General features: G+C 39.6%; 1 protein-coding gene and 1 long non-coding RNA gene across 3 annotated transcripts; one reads left to right on the forward strand and one right to left on the reverse strand.

The window, feature by feature from the left end:
• The first annotated feature begins 466 nt into the window (after positions 1-466).
• LOC134199160 (uncharacterized) lies at positions 467-7,509 on the forward strand. The gene is made up of 3 exons (XR_009973524.1): positions 467-3,217; positions 4,287-4,392; positions 6,945-7,509. It is a non-coding gene; the product is annotated as an uncharacterized LOC134199160 (long non-coding RNA).
• On the reverse strand, positions 5,541-22,240 carry LOC101745258 (uncharacterized). Of its 2 annotated transcripts, XM_004931367.5 has the most exons (6): positions 22,035-22,240; positions 13,251-13,331; positions 12,826-12,886; positions 10,165-12,272; positions 9,898-9,939; positions 7,783-7,946 (listed from the first exon to the last, which is right to left on the reverse strand). In XM_004931367.5, exons 2-5 carry the CDS (start codon positions 13,262-13,264, stop codon positions 9,921-9,923), a joined length of 2,202 nt encoding a protein of 733 aa, XP_004931424.1. In that variant the 5' UTR covers positions 13,265-13,331; positions 22,035-22,240; the 3' UTR covers positions 7,783-7,946; positions 9,898-9,920. The 2 variants fall into 2 exon arrangements, with proteins under 2 accessions (XP_021207089.1, XP_004931424.1); XM_021351414.3 differs by lacking the exon at positions 9,898-9,939 and having other exon boundaries at positions 5,541-7,946.
• Positions 22,241-22,472: the final 232 nt, after the last annotated feature.

The following is a 22,472-nucleotide window of genomic DNA, read 5'->3' on the forward strand; positions in this document are numbered from 1 at the left end:
AAAGGGGTCGCCCTCCGAACACCACGCTGAGCATCCCTCTCCCGACTAGGCGCGTCAACACCCCCGCCCCCGCCGTTCGCCCAATCACGATGTACGACCAGCCCATACCGTGGGCCCCGAAGGTCAAATATTTAGGCGTCACCCTCGACAGTAGGATGACATTCCGCCCCCACATCAAGACGGTACGCGATCGTGCCGCCTTCATCCTAGGACGTCTCTACCCGATGATATGTAGGCGAAGTAAAATGTCCCTTAGAAATAAGGTGACACTCTACAAAACTTGCATACGCCCCGTCATGACCTATGCAAGTGTAGTGTTCGCTCACGCGGCCCGCATACACTTAAAATCCTTTCAAATTATTCAATCCCGTTTTTGCAGGATAGCCGTCGGAGCCCCGTGGTTCGTCAGGAACGTCGACCTCCATGAAGACCTGGACTTAGAGTCCATCAGTAAGTATCTGCAGTCGGCGTCCATGCGCCACTTCGATAAAGCGGCACGACACGAGAACCCTCTCATCGTGGCCGCCGGTAACTACATTCCCGATCCTGCGGACAGAATGGAAAGCAGTCGACGTCGCCCTAAACACGTCATCTCGGATCCTCCTGATCCACTAACGGTGCTTTTAGGTACTTCAAGCACCGGTCACCGTTCTCGTCGAACCCGTCGCTTGCGACGAAGGGCTCGACGAGTAAATTAACTCTCAGACACAGCCCACTGAGTTTCTCGCCGGATCTTCTCAGTGGGTCGCGTTTCCGATCCGGTGGTAGATTCTGCGAAGCACGACTCTTGCTAGGGTTCGTGTTAGCAACATCGTCAGGTTTGAGCCCCGTGAGCTCACCTACTAAAGTTAAGGCTACGCTGAAATAGCCGCTAGGGCTATCAGCTTAGGTAGGAAAAAAAAAAAAAAAAAAAAGCCTTTGCCTCTTTTTAGTGCGTGGCGTTCGTGTGTGCGGTTCTTGTTGAAACATGTTTGGTTCTTGTGTAATTTTAACAGTTTTCGTTAATAGTAAATTGAAATCATTTTGTTAGACGTTTTGTTAATTCAGTGAAATATAATTAGGCCAGTTCTGTGTTATTTATTTCTTTTTGCTAACTACCTCACTTCTGGTCGATAATATCAGAAGTGGGATAAAACCACGTGCTTTTGAAAAGTGACGGGACGTCGATGTAGAAAATACAGGCGCGATCATTCTCATCGACGCTGTCATGCCCGCTCGAATTCTCGATTTAGGAGTTTGTTGCAATTATTATCGTCGCGATCGTGCTGTGTGTAGGAAGAGCAAGACACCTACGCCGCAGGATGTCTCCTGGTATAGTTCCGTGGAACCGTTGTTTAGAACTTAATTATACTCGTGAGATCGTGAGATTAATTACCACTTTACCGGTACCGTCTAATCGCAATACGCTGTCGCACTCTTGTACCGAACGCCACGCGCACTTATTTTTGCCTCCAGCAGCAACGGTTTCCGTCGAAGGGGGTGACGCATGTGCACCTGAGTACCCTGGGACAGCGTCATGCAAATCGGCGGGTGTGTGTAGCAGTGCTGGTCAGCAGATGGACGGCGTGACGAACAGGATTATTGGAGCATTGCAGGTGCTATCTAAACTTTGACAATGGAGGCGCCTTCTGTTTGATTTGTTCACAGACGCAGGGCGTTGTCGCCGACGTGTGAGGTCAGTAGCGAGTCGGCGCCGTGCTCCAGCAGGAGAGCGCAGAGCCGTGCAGACTGCACGTGTTGCTCGCGTGCCGCTACCTGCGCGCGCTCGCCTGCTTCAGACGTGCATACTGCACGTGTTGCTCGCGTGCCGCTGCATGCGCGCGCTCACCTACTTCTGGCGCGCATACTGCGCGCACTGCTCGCGTGCCGCTACCTGCGCGCGCTCGCCTGCTTCAGACGTGCATACTGCACGTGTTGCTCGCGTGCTGCTGCATGCGCGCGCTCACCTACTTCTGACGTGCATGCTGCACGTGTTGCTCGCATGCCGCCGACTGCACGGTGCTGTACGACTGGCAGTGACGCAGAGGGCGATGTCGCTTAGTCTGCGGCCTGCTGCTGCGAACTACCCAACGGATTGTCTATCAGGACGGTCGAGCGGGACGCCCGCCACACGTGGTGCAGCCTCGCATCGTGGGAGCAGACTGGAGCTGGGACGGCTGCCCTGCTTCCACATCATCCTTACGAGTGGACCCCGGTGACATGCAGCCTTTTCTTCGAAATTAATATGTGAAGGTCGAGGTGGGCACTTCGGTGCTTTACTTCCCATTTTTGAGGTTGAGGTGGGCACGACGGTGCTTTACTTCCCATTTTTGAGGTTGAGGTGGGCACGACGGTGCTTTACTTCCCGTTTATTTATTTTTTGAGCAGTATGGTAGATGCGGATTCGGCCGGATTTTGCGTCCCTACTGTTTAGCTGTGTTGTATCGGTAATGTTCAGTATCTGTATCGGTGAATATTGCCGACAACAGCGCGCTACTGTTTTAGACGTTTCCTGTACGGGCTAACTCAGTAAAGGAATCGTGCAGGTGTCTCAAATTGCGCAGTTTGGGACAATTGTGCGATATCCATTCTTCTCACTTCAAATGTTTATCTTTGGCTCGTCCTCGCTGCAGATGTAAGAGTGCACGCTTGCGTCTGTAGTAGGGATTCTAAATTTTAGAAAGTTTTAGAGCATTAAGGTCTGGGTGTAATTTTTTTTGTTGCGTTACAGAGGGTGACCTTGTTGATGCAAGCTCTGACGTAGCTGGAAGAGATATGCTTCTGCTGAGAGATGAAGCGGTCGAGGACGCCTCGCCATCAGGAACGGCCGTGTTACCGAATCCTGGCAACCCCCGACCGAGAGCCAGCGCTAAAACTATAAAAACGATCTCTCGCTGCGCCTTTGCCTCTTTTTAGTGCGTGGCGTTCGTGTGTGCGGTTCTTGTTGAAACATGTTTGGTTCTTGTGTAATTTTAACAGTTTTCGTTAATAGTAAATTGAAATCATTTTGTTAGACGTTTTGTTAATTCAGTGAAATATAATTAGGCCAGTTCTGTGTTATTTATTTCTTTTTGCTAACTACCTCACTTCTGGTCGATAATAATAAATTTTTTTTATATTTCAGCGAAAATTAAGCAATTTCAAGCAATTAAAAAAAAAAGCTATCTCAATCGCTAGCCATTTTACAGTGTGGGTTTTGTGTTTTGACATTGCGTGACCGAAAGAAGCTGGTTCGCGGGTAGGTTATGTATTTGTGGTTTGTTATTTGTTCTCCGTATTCGCGGGAAATTTTCACACGGAATATATTATATCAAAATCAGACACACTATTTCAATCGTATTTATAATGGTCAGATGTATGTGTACGATAGTAAGATATAAACTAAAAAAGAGTAAACGACGCTAGACACTAGACGATAGAAATTAAACTAAAATTTCGATATTTTTTTTAGTGAACTTAAATCGGCGCGCGAATCTTGTTGAATGACGTAACGGGACACCTGTGCGTTCGGGAATTCCGATCGCTCCCGATTACGCCCGAGTGAGACGAATGTTGCACGCTACATTTTTTTTATTTTTGCCCTTGTAGGCAGACGAGCATACGGCCCACCTGATGGTGAGTGGTTACCGTCGCCCATGGACTTCAGCAATGCCAGGGGCAGAGCCAAGCCGCTGCCTACCGTAATAATTAGAGTATTCCTTTTTCTTGGGGCAGGCGATCGAATCTCGAGGTATCCTCCCTACAGGGCGCGCAGGGTATATGCGTCATGACGGTCTGCAGAGGTTGGGAGGAGACCGCGGGTTCGAAGATGTTTTTAGGATCCTAAAGGCTAGACTCCTCCTGCACTCTCTTACCTGACGTTCTCCACCCGGAGTCTAGTGCCCCCGGGCAGAGTAAGGTGGTTCCCGCGATCAGCACTAACAGACTCGCGGCGCCACCCCTAGGACGCCCGACCGACGCGTCGCCAAGACAACTACAGTGTGGCGGTAACCATCATACAACACAAGATAATTGCCTGAATCGCGCTTACGATATTTTCAAGATAGGCTTGCATATATACAAGTTCCGAACAACAACAATGGGACCGTCGATCTACCGAGCAATATCACCCGCTCGGTGAAAAATCTGCCCTTTGTCGTATATCTCCCCACATACAGTATCCCTGGAAGTGAAGTAATAACGTGAATTAAATTAGGAATGGTTAAAGAAAAGAACGTATTCACTCTTATATATTTTTTTTATAATAACTTTTTTTAACTACTTTTACGACTTAATGTCGCGTTTTAATGGTGATTGTAATTTTTCAGACCCTTCGAATACATATATAGGTTGGTGGCATTTACGTCGTTGACGTCTATGGACTCCGGAAACCACTTAACATCAGATGAGCCGTGATATCGTTCACTCGTCTAGGTAATAAAAAAAAAGAATAGTATTTAACTCTGTCAGAAGTCCTGTCTAAGATTGTTTTCTGTTTTCTTGACGATTTTTTCTGAAGTATCAGAAACATATACACAAAAGACAAGAAAAATTCATGTAGACTCTAAATGCCAATTCTTCATTACCTTGGAAAGGAGACTGCTTAAACCCAGCCGATAAGGGCTGGTGATACCTTTAGTTGGAGGCCTAGACCGCTGCCTACCACTTTAGAACTCTTTTCAAACTTAGTTTCTATCTACAATGTAGACGCCGCCACCCACCTTGAGATATAAGGTTTAAGGTCTCAGTTTTTACAGTTACTACGGCTGCCCTGCCCTTCAAACCGAAACGCCTTACTGTTTTACGGTAGAAATAAACAGGGTGGTGGTACCAATCCGTGCGGACTCACAAGACGTCCTACCACCAGTAAAAAATCTAATCGAAAATTATGGTCTTATCGAAGGGTGGGGCAGCCGTTGTAACTATACTGAGACCTTAGAACTTACATCTCAAGGTGGGTGGCGCATTTACATTGTAGATGTCTATGGGTTCCAGTAACCACTTAACACCAGGTGGGCTGTGAGCTCGTACACCCATTTAAGCAATAAAAAAAAATAAAAAAAATCGCCTATAGAAGACACATACTTTCTGTTATATGAGTCGTCTATTATCAAAGGTGGCAATCTGTGCATTTGGACAAAAAAATGTTATTGATATGTCAATACAGATTGATTTGAATATAATCGTCTCCTTCAAAGAATACGGTTCAAAACCTGCATTAAATAAAGGTTAATACTTAACCTGTTATTTATCTAAGATGTCGTTCAGAAGAGTTTTGTGACTGCCAATGGAATACAAAGTCAATAATTCGTTTTTCTGATTTACCAATAATTGTCCAAAAGTCACATTGCCGGCTTTGATAATAGTCGACTCATATCCAAGCAAACTGCTATAACATAAGAACAGACATTACGAAATTAGGCTTCGGTTATTCGATTAGTGGTACATAACGGCTTGGCTGCGAGTCTGGCATTGCTGATGTCCATAAACAACTGTGACTGATTGCCATCAGCTGGGCTGTATACCTATTTACCTACAAAGGCAATACAAACAATTCTGATTACAAAACTAAAAAAAAAAACTTTGGTTTACCAATTTTATTATAAAAATTAATTGTTCTTAGAAAGTAACATTTAGTTTTTTATATTAATTATAATTAATCTAGTTATATATATTACATATTTTTTTATTCATTAATGAAACTTACGATACATATATATTACTATTGTAATAAAATTTTCTTAGAATGATCACACTGACTAGAATGCCACACCCCTTGTCTGATTATTTATTGATTAATTCATTTATTGAAAAAGATACAAGTTTTGACTCGAAATTAGTTTTACCAGAACTTATAATATAAATATCATTGAAAGAATAGAAAGTAAAACAACAGCCAATTATAATCTAACCATATAACACCAATTTTATGAGGCAATAATTTCGTAAACTAATTTAAAATAGTTAAATCTTTTTTTATTTCGTCTCAATCAAATGTATCTTTTAGAATAAACAATAAAAATTTTGTTAATTAAAATAAACACCACAATCAGGAATTTGGTAAAAATATTACAAATTGTCGAAGGTTTTGTTAGCAAATAGGATTTACAGTTCAAAAAACATTCACATGTAAACATGCAGATTTTATATGTTATGTATACTTTTAACGAAAACATATTTTTTTCTATATTCTTTAGTTATGGGCATTATCAGTCATATGGCAAGTGCTTCTTTCTTCACACGCGTACAAAGTACCGCCGTTTCATGAGACAGAAATATAAATTGTCAAATCATGAGAGAAAGTGATGGAGATACAGCAACCAGCAATACACTTGGCCTATCATGAGGATACGCGATATGGCTGTGGAGGGGTTTTTGAAGAGAAAAATCCCTACCAAACCGTCAATTTTAGGCAAGCACCCGATCTTAGTCGAGATTCTAATAATACATATGTGTATATAGAGGTCAATATTTTTATATTTACTTTCTTAAGCCACACCCAAGATATTAACGCTAGCAACCGGTCGTAGAACTCATAACAAAACCTCATGCAGCATGATAAGAGGAATTACTGCGGCGACCTCACATAATGAAGGTTAAAAGTAAGAGAAGAAGGACAAACAAAAGAAAGGTTCCGTAAAACATACTACAGAATCCATCACAAACACCGAACAAAATATATATGACGTAACGCCCATATCTAACAATATAAATAAATGTTGAAATAAACTTTCGTAGTAGAACGTTTTATAGTAAGCAGTAGGATCGTTACGGGAAAAAAATCAAACGCTTAGTCGGTCAGTTCAGATTAACATACAATACAAATATATTATATAAGCCGAGACTTAAAATACATATAAAGCATTAATATAACTAAACAAATGGGTAACAATAACATAATTAACATTACATTATAATGAACGATTTTTAAACTACATAATAATATGTATGTCTATGTATTACAGAATTCATGTTTCTTTTAACAGTAATTACCAATGGCATTACCATGTCCGCGATGTCATCCACATAGCCGAGAATAAACAGATCTGGCCAAAGACAGTTCAAGATACAGTTCTTCAGAGAGGCCACGACCCTCAACATTGAAGATTATCGACGCAAAAAGGACCAATACCATTGACAATATCTGTTTTATCAAAGAGTTTACCACCTTGCAAACTATCTGAACCAATTTAAAACGTAGTTATTTATCTCTAAGAAAGTTGTTCAACAAATTCAGTGTAAAAATCGTCCATTATAAATATCTATTCTACTTAAATAATACATTGATAAAATCTAATCATTTCTTTGGTTTATTAGCTGTAAATTGTGAGCATAATTAGTTATATAAATCACAAAAGCACTGTTTTACTCGCCGTTTCGTTATATTTACAAAAATAAAATATATCGTCGAATATATTATAATACAAAACAATTTTAATACACAATAATATTAAAAATAAAAATAAAACTTATAATGTATTTAATTTGTTAAATAATTCACTTTTTAAAAACAATCTCCTAATGTATAAATTTAATTTTTATAATAAATTCCCCAATGCGAAATTTTCTTTTTAGTTAGAAAATAATACTAGGTCGTAACTACCAAAAGAAGTTGCAACACTAAGTAATTCTTACATAAATACGTAACTTAAATATTCATATAATTAATAAAAGGCTTAATTAATCATGTCTTATCAAAGCCAAATATTTTGTAATGACATGACTAACACGAAGCGTTTTAATATGCGTAAATAATTACATAATGAACTAAACATATGCAAACATCCGTAAATATGTAAATAATTATAAATAAATAACTATGTATTTCTTTAAATAAATTATTTAATTATTTCTATAAATCGGTGTATCCGTGCTGGATTTCCATACTGGTGATGCTATCCTTGTCTTGGGTATCAGTGATTATCTGTAGTACTTTGAAGGCCTTGGATTGACGCGGTGATTCTTGACTGAATTTATGGTAGAAGATACTGGAACGTTTTGAAGTGTTATTAAGTCACAATTTGGAATTAACCCGTTTGAAAAACAAACCAGAACAAAAAAGCCATAGAATTCAAAAGAAAATCTTAGGAGCCCTTTCGAACACATGAAAAAAAAAGTAAACAAATCAACAGTTCGTCTTTCTAAATCGACCTACTAAATAGTTCTAATCTTAAATGCCATTGAAAAAAGTACAATTTGCAATGTTCAATTTAAAAAGATAAATTACGAATGACATATATAGAGTACTTTATGGTAGGCAGCGGCTTGGCTCTGCCCCTGGCATTGCTGACGTCCATGAGCGACGGTGACCACTTACCATCAGGTGGGCCGTAATCTCGTCTGCCTACAAAGGCAATTAAAAAAAAAAATTACCTCTAGTGTCAGGAAATCAATTCGTGATTGAATTTTTTCGCTGCATGATTTTGAGACATCGTTTCATAGATAGATTTTTATAGATATTATCAATACAAGCCAACACGGCTTCTGAATCAAGATATATGTTTTTTTTTTATTGCTATGAAAATTCTGAACAAATAGGCAGTTGAAGTGTGGTATGTATTAAGAAAAGCTTTTGTTTAGAGCGACCCCGAGACGATTCAGTGAGACTGACAATAATTACATAAGTATCCATTGCATTTATTGCATTGATATAGACTGCTTTGATTGAAGACAGCCAGCAATAATATTAAGCATTTTTTTTTATTGCATAGATGTGTGGACGATCTCACAGCCCACCTAGTGTTAAGTGGTTACTGGAACCCATAGACATCTACAACGTAAATGCGCCACACACCTTGAGATATAAGTTCTAAGGTCTCAGTATAGTTACGACGGCTGCTCCACCCTTCAAACCGAAACGCATTACTGCTTCACGGCAGAAATAGGCGGGGCGGTGGTACCTACCCGTGCGGACTCACAAGAGGTCCTACCACCAATAAAAATAGTAAGTAAGGTAGGAAAGGTCTACTGGTTTTTAAATAATTATCGGACCTGTGGACATTACAACACTGCTACGTGAGCTGCAACATGAGCGTATCTAAAAGAGCATATAGTGAATTCGTGGTAGGACTAAGTGGAACTACACCATTCTATTGTAATCTACATTCTAGTAATTCCCTGCCCCAAGAAAAGTAAATATTACGGTTTCTTTTTAAGCTATTGCATAGCATTTATCGCGGGCGTTGAGCGCGGCGACGGAATCATGAAATTCCGTAACGAAAAAAACCTAACACCCCTCACTCCGCCTACCATGTAGCTCGCGTTCAACACATTCACACGTTGCGCTTGTGTAGTGTTTGTGAATAAGCGCGTGGCGTGACGTCACACTGCATGCGCATCAAGAAAAGTCTGCCCATCTCTCTCTCGCGCGGTCTAGCTTATGAGTGTGAAGGGGACAGTTAAGGTTTTGCTTTTATTAATCTTTAATATAGCGTGGTCTTGTTTAATTATTGTTTTAATATTAAATTATCATTGTCTAATTATAATTGCATAAGTTGATAAAAAATGCTATGCAATAGCTATATCGCGGCAGTTCCCGAGTGCCACACTTTTTTTTTTACACGGGCTATTTTCAGCAACGAACTAATCAGATACTTTTCGCTGAAAAATAGCACCTATCTCATCGATCGATCGAAGATTAAATCGCAAGTCTGCACAGACGTCAATCCCTACTGCAATGAATGATGTACAAAAACATTGTAAGAAAGCTTATAAATGCACATAATAATGGAAGTCTGAGGAAGAACTAGTGAAAGACACGCTTCGATACCAATTATTAATATTACGTAAACATCAAATAAACGAAGCAAAAGTGATTCGATTAGTTAAATAAAGAAAAATTAGGGCGATTGCGAAGCGGAGCGGCGCTAAATATAAAGCAAGCTATACACTGACTCATCGCGAACGAAAAGCGGTGCAATAAAAATGTGTTCTGTTTACTTTAGACCAGTGCAAACACCTCCTTAGTACCGGCCACCGAAGCTGAAACCATAGACCAAGTATTGATAAGTGTGTAAGAAACGATCAGTGTGCTAAGTGTTTTATTATCACAAATCGACTGATATTGCTTTGAAATAATTTCCAAAATGTACACGATAGAAACACCGATTGAAAAAGTTTTAAAATTATATTTACGTTTATCGGAATTTGCACAAATTTGTCAAGACCTCTCGTTGTTTGGGTTACGTGATTGAGTTTGGAACTCACCTTTTGTTTGCCCCTCCGTTGCTTTCGATCTGTATCGGGATTATTCGCGTCTTCGGCTGACTGTCCTGCCCTTGAAAAGTTCTGTTCAAGGTCGGCAAGTCATGTTGTGTCGGGCCATCATCTAATCGCACTAATTGCGGTGATAATACCCTCATGATGCGCTGTGTGGGTGGCGAGAACGGTGATTGCGTTCCATTATTGGGATTCTGATTCATTCCAATTGTTATTCTCAGTTGAGGTTGGTTTCCTCCGTGACGGCCGGCGTCCCTAGTTTCAGTGCTGGAAACTTCCATTTGTATGGGAATAATTCTACTTCCCTGAACGTTAGAAGCACTATCTTTGGGCAAACTTTTGCGATTTTCCGAAGGCCGTGTTGACCACACCGGCTGACTTGTCTGTTGGTATTTAGGCGGACTGTCGACCTCACGTGCGCCCTTTTGCATTTCATTACTCCTCCTAACCCACTCAGGTTCTGTATTAGCATCCCTTGGTGGTGTAACAAGCTCTCTCGGTGGACTCTTTTTACCATCCAGTGGTCTCTGGCACCATACTGGCGGAGGAGTTTTTGTTTTCTCTTTCTGAGTCTTTACCCACGGTGGTATCGACTTAGGACTGTCGGGACAGTAATATATGGGCTCCTGATTAACGTAAACAGCTTCTTTTTGGGGCTGCGCGCTAAATTCGGGCTGAGGTTGGGAATTTTGTTTTCTCGGTGTCACGGGAATAGAGATGCTTGATTGGTAACGAGGAGGTTCCTGTTTTGAGGGTGGGGTGATAGATGATTTTTCATTGCTTTGAGACCTCCAAGGCGCTGTACCATCAGCATATCTATTGCCATTAACATCCTGCGATGCATTCCAGGGTTGATTGTTTTGTTGTTGGGGTTTGTTTTCTTGTATCCAAGGTGGAACGTAGCTATTTTCGTTATTATTGTTCGCGTCGTTAGATTTCCACGGAGGACTGTAAGCTTGTTTCACGTTAGTATTTGGTGTATTGTAAATACTTTGCGGATTTTCTGGTTCGCGTGCATATCTATTTATAGTATTCGACCTCCAAGGTGCCGAGTTATTATCTGATTGTGGAGCTTGGGGCTTAGTTTCTCTGGTGTTATTATAAATTAAATTACTATTACCGTTATCTTGAGATCTCTGACTAGTTCTCGGAAGAGTATGAAAAACTGGTGCTGTGTTGGCTGGAGTCGACTGATTTTGGTAGCCCGGTGAATAATGCGGGGCGTTGTTGGGTGATAATGGTCCGCGGTTGATTTGATGAGATTGTTGCAAGTTTTTGGCCGGTGAGTCTCTTTTCTCTGGTTGACGCCAGTTGTTATTAGGGCTGGGAGAGAAAGGGGAGCTGACACTGGACGGAGCCTGATTGCCAAATGGCTGGGGACTTTTATTGAACTGGGAATCTTGACGTTGTAACAGTTCTCTTGTTGGAGGTGAACCGTTTAGAGTCGAGATATTTGGAGAAGCGGATTTCTGATGAGCGTACTGAGCTTCGGGCCTGTGAATGGGACTTTCGGGGTGACTTTGATTGTTCACGGCTCGCTGATACTTGTTTTGTGGAGTATAAGATTGCGGCTGCTGTTGACTAAATGTGGAAGGTGGCATTTTGACAGTCAGAGGACTCGGCACCTTTTCGACGTATTTCGGAACTGATCCTAACTTTTGCAACTCTGCCTTTTCCGCTTCCCAGTGGTAAGGACTATTCGTTTTCCGTAGCATTCCGATGGGATTGTCTGGAATCACAATTTCAGGGCGTTCTCCAAGAGCCACCGGTTTTGGGGATTTAGAATTCGGCACTTGAATGACTATTGGAGGTGGTGGTGGTGGTGGAGCTGGTGCCTTTGGTGGCGGAGGAGGGGGTGGTACTCCTCCTTGTGGAACTCCTTGGGAACCATATTGCGGACCTCCTTGCGGATGATATCCACCATAGTTGGCCTGTTCGTGATCTTCTGCCGATTTTTGTCTGGCCAACCTTCTAGCCATGCTTGGTGTTTTGATTTGCGATAAGTCCAGACCTCCTGGTGTATATGTAAAAGGTTTCTTGTCTTTCGTCATCATCGCATTTTGAATGCACGCTGGGGGTTCAACCGACCCCATTGGCTGAAAATTTAAGAAACTGTCTTTAGAAAAAATCGATTCACACCTTTACTGAACAATCTTAGGTTTGGTTATACGTACAATAATCTTAATGATAGAGTCTTCTTAAGCTCTACCAATTTTACTAAGAATATCTGGAAAATAAGTCCTAATCGCTTAAAGATAAGACGCCCACTGCCTCATAGGTCATATGCGACGATACAACTATGTTAGTATTCTGATCTCTAGGCACCATTCTTTCTAAGAATTGAACACAACTTAAGCGTAAAACCGAAAATCCGCCTAAATTTATAAATTTAAGTAATTATTAGTGGTAATATAATAGAGTCGTAGAGCATGTTCTACGTTCATGTCTATTACTGCCGCTAAGTAGGCAAACGTTGCGGTTGAAAGGGTGGAAGATAACGATTAAAACAAGTCCAGTCAAAAAAGTCTCAAGATGCGTTCAAATTGTTTATGCGCTTCAATAACCAACTACGTCGTGTTCATGACCATTCATTTAGTACAATTAAAGAAAATGATTAGGAATATTTCAGTGATCAATACTTTTACTTACATTCACGTTACTTTTGCCGTAGTTCGGAATTCTACCGACGTGTCCCATCACGCCGCCGTACCTGGAAAGCCGCCAAATTTTCAGTTATTTTCGCACCAGCTGACAACACAGACTGCCGACACTAGCTTTAACTAATCTACAACTTTGACCCATCCCAGTGATTTTACGTTAGTTAAAAAAAATAATGAAAACCAGTGTAGCATAGGAATGGTCGAATCGCCTTATTCTTATGGATTAAGAAGTCAGCTTCAAACGCAAGGAAAAGACACAACATAACTTTTAAACTAGGATTAGTTCGTAAGAAACTTAGACTATTAAAAATATTAGGTAAATTTTGATTAAAAAAGCTTATCTCTGAATACATTTATATTATAAATCCAAAAAAAAACTGCATAAATTTAGCTAAAATCATCAAGGATCCTTACCCGTTTTCCGCCATTTTCTTTTACGAATACCTTCGAATCGTATCTAACGGTCCATTCACAGCAGAGCTCACTCGTTCGTTTCTGCGGAATGAGATCACGGTTTTAAACAATGACCAGTTTAAGCCAGACCCGAAAACTAGAACTTAAAATTATCGGACGCCGTTCCTAACCAAATTGGCCATGAATACGTAAACACGTGCTCCGGGAATGTGAGTTACACCATATGCTGTGGTCTGAAGGTCGGATTCTAGGTGAAAGTTTATTCCGGGATAGCATTCAACTAGAACGTATTGAACAAATATTGTTAATAGTTTCTCATTAATGAACGTCAACAAATGATTTGTTGGAGCTTTGTAAATATTCTTTAAGCAAACAACATTAATAAGACTGATTACTTTTCAACGTGCACAAACGAGCTAATTAAATAATATTTATTTTAGAAAACCTCTTTTCATATTATATTAAAACCGCCGAAATTTATAAATCGACTAACTATAGCTTTGTGAAACAAATAATAAATTTATAATAGTGGGTTGTAAATTGCCAATACAACAACAATTGTATTCCTTAAAATTTCAATTGACTGCATTTTACAGATATCACGTAAAAGCTATTTATCTCCTCAATGGGCCATTCAATTTGGCTACTTTCTTAGAGTTTTGTGTTCTGTACTGATTGACACAAAAAAGAGCTTTGTTTCAGTATTAATTCCCCGAAAAATAAATTTTTAGTGATGCACTGATGACAATATTAACACGAATATAAAAATTTTGATCTAAAAATATACACCGTGGTCGTTCACAAACTAATGTCAACAATGATGAACCAAAAGCGAAAGTGGAAGCTGACAACACTGAATCTACTCCTATACGACAACGTTCGACCTCATACAGCACAAGAGGAGGTCTCTAAACTAGGAGAGATAGTTGAGCAAGAGCTAAGGTTGGAGATTTTCCGCCATCCACCGTACTCACAAGAACTCGTAACGACAGACTTCAAAAGTTTGGACTGCTTCTTAGTAGGAAAAAATTCAATAGCTTAAAGGCAGTTTCAAATGCTTTTAAAGAGCTTAGTTCTCATAAACCAGACTTCTTCAATAAAGGCATTGAAAAATTAACAATGCGCTCCCAGAGATGCATCGATTCCATAGACCGATATTTTGGTTTATAGAAATAATATAAAAAAATTATAAAAATTATTATAACTTTCGGTATGCTAAACGGCAACTTTTTTTTTATTGCTTAGGTGGGTGAACGAGCTCACAGTCCACCTAGTGCTAAGTGGTTATTGGAGCCCATAGACATCTATAACGTAAATGCGCCACCCACCTCGAGATATAAGTTTTAGGTCTCAGTATAGTTACAACGGCTGCCCCGCCCTTCAAACGGAAACGCATTACTGCTTCACGGCAGAAATAGGCGGGGTGGTGGTACCTACCCGGGCGGACTCACAAGAGGTCCTACCACCAATATAACTTCAATGATAAAGATCTAATAAAATTTAGAAGTACTCGTTTTACATGCAGTGAACTTAGCACACGAAGGCGTGCAGTAATCATTATAGAATTTGGCACTCTCAATATAATTATAGTCAATGGCTTCACGCCAGATTTATATTTGGATAACTACGTCTTCCAATCCTAGGTTAGTAATAAATCTAGTTTTAGTACGTTCGCTAAAAATATTAAGAGTATATACAATTTTAAATGTTTCCATTTTAATTTCATAATGTGGTTGGAAACCAATATTTAATAAGAAACGGAATATTCTTTACTTCTACTACTTTTTTTTATTAAAAAAGAAAGAATTTTTAAAAGAATACTATTACATATTCTGCTAAATGAAAAATTAATATGAAGCGAAATGAAATTCAGTTGATTAATTTGAGACTAATCGATTGGAGTGAAATCAAACGAAACGAGATGAGGTTGGATGAAATAAAGTTTTAGTGAAGTGGTGGTTATTTACTGAGACTAGTTCAGTGGACTTTTTGGAAGAACCCGAGAAGCGGCTCTGGTTGATTTTCCAACATTTGTGCACTTTCACAGGTTCTGTACAGTTAATAAACCACTATTATTATCCATGTAAGCCTAAACTGCCTAAAGGAACACTTATATAAATTGTTGTAAATTATTATGTCTTATAACTATGTATTAGAAACAGAAATGAAACACAGCTTCGCTTCTCGCGTTTCTGCCAAAGAACCCTGAATATTCTTTGATTAAAATATCCTGAAAATAATGAGTTCTTATTTGTGTCCAAATCGAAGCTTATTTTTGCCCTAACATGCGACTGTACTATTTTTTCTTCCAAGTTAAAACGTATCTACCCAACGAATGCTCTCAACTTATCTTACTATCAAGGCCAGTAGTGCGTAATAAAAACAAACTTGCATATTGTAATATACAATATTTTGAAGTCGTCGTGGCCCAAAGGATAAGACGCCCTGTGCACTCAAGCGATGCACCCGTGTTCGATTTCCGCTGGCAGGTACCAATTTTTCTAATGAAATATAATACATAGGTACTTAACAAATTTTCACGATTGACTTTCACGGTGAAAGAATAATCATCATTCTCCTGCCCTTCTCCCAGTCCCCTGCGATCTGCAGAACATATTTTCTCCTTCCATACTCCTCTATCATATAAAAATTTTTCGCTCACTCCCCTCTTACACCTATTGTCTTTCATGCAATCCATCCATTCTTTCCTAAGTTCATCTCTTCCTCTACCTCTCCCTCTGATGAGGTAAAAGAATAATATCGTGTAATAAAAATCAAAACCCGCAAAATCATAATTTGCATATTACTGTTGGTAGGACATCTTGTGAGTGTGAGTGAAGTGGTCATCTGTTTGAAGGGCGGGGAAGCCGTTGTACTGTAAAACCTGAGACCTAAGAATTCATGTCTCGAGGTGGGTGGCGGCATTTACGTCGTATATGTCTATGGGCTCCGGTAACCACTGAACGCCAGGTGGGCCGAGACAAGAAGACTTAAGAAAACTTAAAAATACTCAAAACGATCCTTTGTTAAAAACTAGTGACAGATTAACAGAACTAGTGAAATGCTAGTGAAACGCTGCGACAATTGTCAAAATAAATATAAGAAGCATCCATTTGGTAACACTCCCGGCTTCAAATATAATGGATTGAGTGTATAATTTTCGAAAAATATCCCGCAGTAACAGCGACTATACAAATAATCTCAAATTAAAGGCGTGAATGCAGTAAAAACAAACCTAGACATATATTTGTAAGCGGTAAACTTATAAATAAATGAAACATTCAGTTCGTGCTGATTTTCCTATTGGTAGTTGTTCCGAGAATGTTGTTCTCGAACATTAACCTAAATAAAACTTCTTCTGATTGTTTTATTTTTGGAGAGGAATATCTAAAGTGGTATGCTACTGAGAAAATGTTTCAATTGGTCACAGTTTTTTTATTTATTGCCTATCTGGGTGGACGAGCTCACAGCCCACCTGGTGTTAAGTGGTTACTGGAGCCCATAGACATCTACAACGTAAATGCGCCACCCACCTTAAAATATAAGTTCTAAGGTCTCAGTATAGTTACAACGGCTACCCACCCTTCGAACCGAAACGCATTACTACTTTACGCCAGAAATAGGCGGGGTGGTGGTACCTACCCGTGCGGACTCACAAGAGGTCCTACCACCAGTAACTACGCAAATTATAATTTTGCGGGTTCGATTTCTACACGATGTTATTCCTTCACCGTGGAAGTCAATCGTGAATATTTGTTAAGTACGTATTTCATTAGAAAAATTGGTACCCGCCTGCGGGATTCGAACACCGGTGCATCGCTAGATACGAGTACACCGAACGTCTTATCCTTTAGGCCACGACGACTTTAACGACTGACGTCATTTGTGTTGACGTTTTCGATGCTCTCAGATAACCATTTAACACCGAGTGCACCGTAAACTCACCAGCACATCAACAGCAATAAATATTTGGCGGGTAGCCACCTGTCTGCAACGCATAATGCGCTACTTTGGTCACGTTGCCCGCAGAGGTGTAGACAACTTGGAACGTCTGATGGTCATGGAAAAGTAGAAGGAAAACGTCCTAGAGGCCGGAGCCCCAAACGTTAGTCCGATCAGATCTCCGAGCAAACCAGCGGACCACTTAGTGCTGCACTACACCAGGCAACTGACCGGAACCGATGGAGGCTGACAGTCGACAAGCTAAAACGGAGTCACGATCCTCAGCAATGAGGGAGCGATGGAGAAGAAGAAGAAGAAGCCATAATAAACACAAGAAATTTGACAGATGCCTGAATCTCGCTTACGACATTTTCAAGGTAAGTTTGCATATATACAAGTTCAGAACCACAACATTAGGACCGTCGGTCTACCAAGTAATATCACCCGCTAGGTGGAAGATCTTCTCTTCGCCGTTATTCCCAAAAAAACAAATTTATTATCAACTAAAAAATCGAATTCCCAAACGTTTCGTATTTCGGCACCCGGCAACACGTACATACGAGTATTTGTCTCCATCACAACGCTTTTAACTAGAACTAATGTAAAAATAGAGAGATCAGAGCGCGATACATTTGAAATAGTTAAATATTTTCATGAGTACTTTCGGACATCAATCACGGAATCGCACAACTTGGCAAGTCGTTTGTTTTTATCGTGAACCAGAGAATCAGATGTAATAAAAGTGATTTCACTGTTAACATTTATTTACTGGTAGTATAAGTTTTTTAGCAGGGTGTATAGTGAAACCGGACGCAGAGGTGGCTTTACCTATGGGACAGGGTGTGTGTTTCATACGAGCGTAGAGGTGTCAGGGGGCGCAGGTTTGGTCATTGAAACTTGCGCGCTCACTTCAAGAAGTTGGGTCCCTGGCTAATGGTGACTCCTGCCAAAAGTCGGGAGACCCGAATCCGTGGAGCGTCACCTCTACGTGGGGACGTCGCGGTCCATGGCACTGTAAGCAGTACGCGATTGCGGTCAAGACGATTCGTGGATGCCGCACCATCCTTTCAAGGAGACATGCGCCTCCTTGGGACGTGGAGGCTCCGTCTCGCCGCCAATTATACGTGAAGATGAGAGCTCCGCGACAAGGAGGAGCTATGTCCCCGTAAAACAGCGATTTGAGAGAGAAAGCTCCAGTCTCGGCAGTCCGTGCTGGAGGCGTGGTCTCGCCATTTAGATAATCCGTCGGTCGGTCTTGGGACCGTCAAGTCAACCGCGACCGAGGGCATCTCACCTTCTAGTTGACGCAAGTGATCACCGGCCATGGGTGTTTCGGCTAGTACCTACACCACGTCGCCCGGAGCGAACTGACGATGGAGTACCACCACTGTGATTGTGACGAGACTGGGGCAGAGCCGTGTCTTCGTCTCGCAAATAGGACCGGATTTGTCCCTGCTGGTCATCGTGGTCACGATGCCCGGCAGCAACGAGTCAAATAGCACAGGAAAATATTAACTAACTCCGCTAAAAAACATCTGTTTTTTCATTGTTTATGGTTGAAAAATTAACTTTTAAAAACAATTCTGCGTATTTACTGGTTGAATTTCAGTTAACTTTTTCCATTTGTTGATGATTAACGACACAGTTTATACGGGCCGTATGCCAACATTTTGAAACACAAAGAAAACCCAGGTAAATTGGATGCTTTAATGAACTTATGACTAATAGACCGAAAGTGCGCCAAAAGCTCGAAACGAAATTTCGTCTGAACAAAACCGCGAATGTGCACATAATACTGCTTCTTCACTAGATAACTTAATTGTTTTGGTATTGACGAGTTGAAATATTAAGTTTAATAGTTTTGCAAACGTCATTGATGAGGTATAAATTGAATTTTGTAGTCTGAAACGTACTTACATAACTTATAAAGTTACAACAAACGTTTTTAGATGCATAAAATTTAAAAAAATATAGGTGTGTATTTTTGTGCTCCAGTCGCAAATATTGTATTAATCTGGAGTTTTTCACTTATTTTTTTAATGTTTCCGGAGGCAGCTGTCAACCTGTCTGTTAGAAACACCTTCGCTCATATTAATAAAGCCCTAGCGAAACTACTATCGCCCCTAAATGGGATTCACTTGTTAATTTTACATCACTACATAGTATAAAACAAAGTCGCTTTCTCTGTCCCTATATCTTGTCTGTCCCTATGTATGCTTAAATCTTTAAAACTACACAACGGATTTTGATGCGGTTTTTTTTAGTAGATAGAGTGATTAAAGAGGAAGGTTTATATGTATAATAACATCCATTAAATAGTGGAGAAATCAATAATAAATTACAGTTTCCGAAGCGAAGCGAGGGCGGGTCGCTAATTAGTATATAAGTCAATCAATTTATAATATCAGTTCGTTTAAACTTCCACCCAGTCTATATTTAACTTAATTTTTTTTTTCATAAATATAAGAATAATAGTTAATAAAAAGGGTAGGTAATTTCGATTTTAATTGATTCAGTTAATAGGATGCTATTCCTAGTCATAAAGGTAATATTTCCTGACCTATGCAAACAAACATAACAGTAGAAAAATAAGCACAAGGCTCTGTTTAATTAAGAATGTACATAAATTATTAATAGATCTTCAATTTGACCAAAAATACATTTCAATTTAAACATAAATTATCGTTAAAGATACTAAACAATATATCAATATCATTACAATTTAAGTTAGCTTCAAGAAGTAATTCAAAAGTCGACCGTCACAAAAATGTTTAGTACATACGTTCGCATCTAAATGCGAGCTTTGAATCACATTATTATTACTCATGCTGACGAGAGATGCACGTGCGCCACTATCCCTTGCGATCCACCGCGATCTTATAATAACACAAAAAGAAATGACTCTGTTTGTTTACTAATTTCATTAACAATGCCATTTTTCAAATCGGTACCTACATTCGATTACGTAATATGCTCAGCATAAACAGATAGGTTGTTGGTATTTTTCAGCCCATTGAGTTTCTCGCGAAGCACTGTTCTTGCTAGGGCTAGTGTTAGCAAATTATCTTAAGTTGAGCCCGTGAGCTTACCTACCCGTCCGGCGTAGCTGAAATAGCCCCTTAGGTTAAGGGCTAGGCCAACGAATAGGTAGGAAAAAAAAGGTTGATATTTTGTTTGTCCGCACAGACCAGTTTAAGACGATTAGGTATTTCTTCTACTTCTTGAGCGAGGAAAAGGAACGTTGTCGGATCGTACAATTGAGCTTTTCTTGGCTTGGTAGTCAAATCTAGATGCCAGTCGAAGAGAAAACAATAAATTAATGTGTCTAGCCACGAAAAATTCTAGGATCAAGGTTTTTGTTTTTGACGGCACCCAATTTGCTCAGTTTCTAAACTCAGTTGCATGACAAGGTACACCGTTGTGAGAAGAGTTACCAAATTACGTGGTCTTGCCATTGTCAGTAGCTTTCTGTTTTGTCCACTGGAATATATTTTGAAATAGGGCTAACAGAAGAAAACTATTTGAAAAATGTTTTTTTTATTTTTGATTAACTTGAAAAACACGCCAACGAAAGTTCGAGAATATGGATTGAGTTATTTACAAATCTGTTTAATTTCTAATGAAAAAGGTTGTTTGTATAATTACTGTGCGCTACGAAACTTTGTTTAACAGATTGATAGATTTAAAAATATATATCAAAAACAAAGAATCAGTAGAGTTCAATTTATTCCAGAATCTTCTAAAGCAAGAGTTTGCGTAGGTGATACATTCGTGAAGGCCCAGTCCCAGTATATGCCAGTACGTCAACTACATAAGCTTGTAGAATAACTATTCTTAAATGCGATGTGTCAATGTTCCAAACGTGGCAACATTATTTTTGTAAGTAATGTTTGGTCGTGGAATATTTTTTAACCACAAAAACAGAAAAAAGGCCATTCGCATTGTTCTTGCTAAATTTGTAGTTCAGATACTATAGTGAAATACATTGCATTTTTTTCAGATTAAAGAAGTGATTGTGCTCTCATCATGACAAAAACTATACTTATTTTTTAATTCATGTCATAAAAACTACACAATTTTTAGACTAAATATCACCCAAAATCGGTTTAGCTATTTTTGCGTGATTGAGTAAAAGATATTTAAACATACGAACTGTCACATTTGCAAACATTAATGTGATTATACCTAAAATTATACCTTTAAAATGATTCGTAATACAGGTTTGCATTTTTAATCTTATTTAAGTATGTATTAAAATATGCTAATATCTGTTTTGCACATTTCTATATCCATAAATAAGAATTATTTAATATAATTAAAGTCCTTAGCAGTATTCTGATGTATTATTGTAGCAAAACAAAGCACGCGAGTATTTATAATAATTAGGTTACAATTGGTGTTGCATATGGATGAAATATAAATTTTGTCTCATGGAAAAAAAAATTTATGACAACAGGGCCAGCGGTAAAGTTATTTATAATATACCGTTTCGCACACTTGCGAGTTACATATTTTTAGCACATTATAGGTACCTCTATTACGAAATTTTAATTCGATCACTTCATACTTTTCCAAAATTAAATTACGACGCTGGGAATGCGCTCCAGTCTCTCTGAATCTAAATAAAGTAATGTAATGTAACTTTGACGTGAATATAACATTTCAAGGCTTTTACAAACAAGTCGAAAAACAAAATTAATCGTTGATCACACAACGTCGATCTCCTTCCTATAGATAGATTACTTTATTTATCAAAAAAAACAAAGTAAAATTATAATTACCTACATCAAGTTATATTCTTAAAACTTTATAAGTTTATAGTACTAGACATATTAAACTTACCTTATATTAGCACAAAATAATTCAATAAACAATCACAGCACTCTGGAATCGAGAAATTATTTAAATTTTAAACGTAATGTTATGTTCGTAGTAAACACGAGTAGCGGAACAGTGCGTGTTGTGTTTCGTTCGTTCGGATGCGCTGCCGGGCGCCCGGGCAGTCCGCGATGCGCTCGGACGCGGCGGGACGCGGGACGAGGCGCGGTGCGGCGCGTGTAGGAACGAGACAAAACATCATCGATAAATCACAACACTAGCCCACTGAGTTTCTCGCCGAATCTTCTCAGCAGGTCGCGTTTCAGATCCGGTGGTAGATTCTGCGAAGCACGGCTTTTGCTAGGGTTCGTGTTAGCAACGTCGTCAGGTTTGAGCCCCGTGAGGTTTGTCCTATAAGCTCGGCGAATCTAGAATAACCCCTCGAGGTTACTAGAAAAGGTA

This window comes from Bombyx mori, chromosome 7 (genome assembly GCF_030269925.1).
Source record: "Bombyx mori chromosome 7, ASM3026992v2".
In the NCBI taxonomy this organism is placed as follows: Eukaryota; Metazoa; Arthropoda; class Insecta; order Lepidoptera; family Bombycidae; genus Bombyx; species Bombyx mori.

What these genes read in the sequence shown, in the direction of transcription:
- LOC101745258 (XM_021351414.3), bottom strand. An exon ending in ACGGCAAAAGTAACGTGAAT is followed by an intron (nt 12,273 to 12,825) that starts GTAAGTAAAAGT and finishes TTAAATTTTCAG; the next exon opens with CCAATGGGGTCGGTTGAACC. An exon ending in AACGGAGGGGCAAACAAAAG is followed by an intron (nt 7,947 to 10,164) that starts GTGAGTTCCAAA and finishes AAAACGTTCCAG; the next exon opens with TATCTTCTACCATAAATTCA.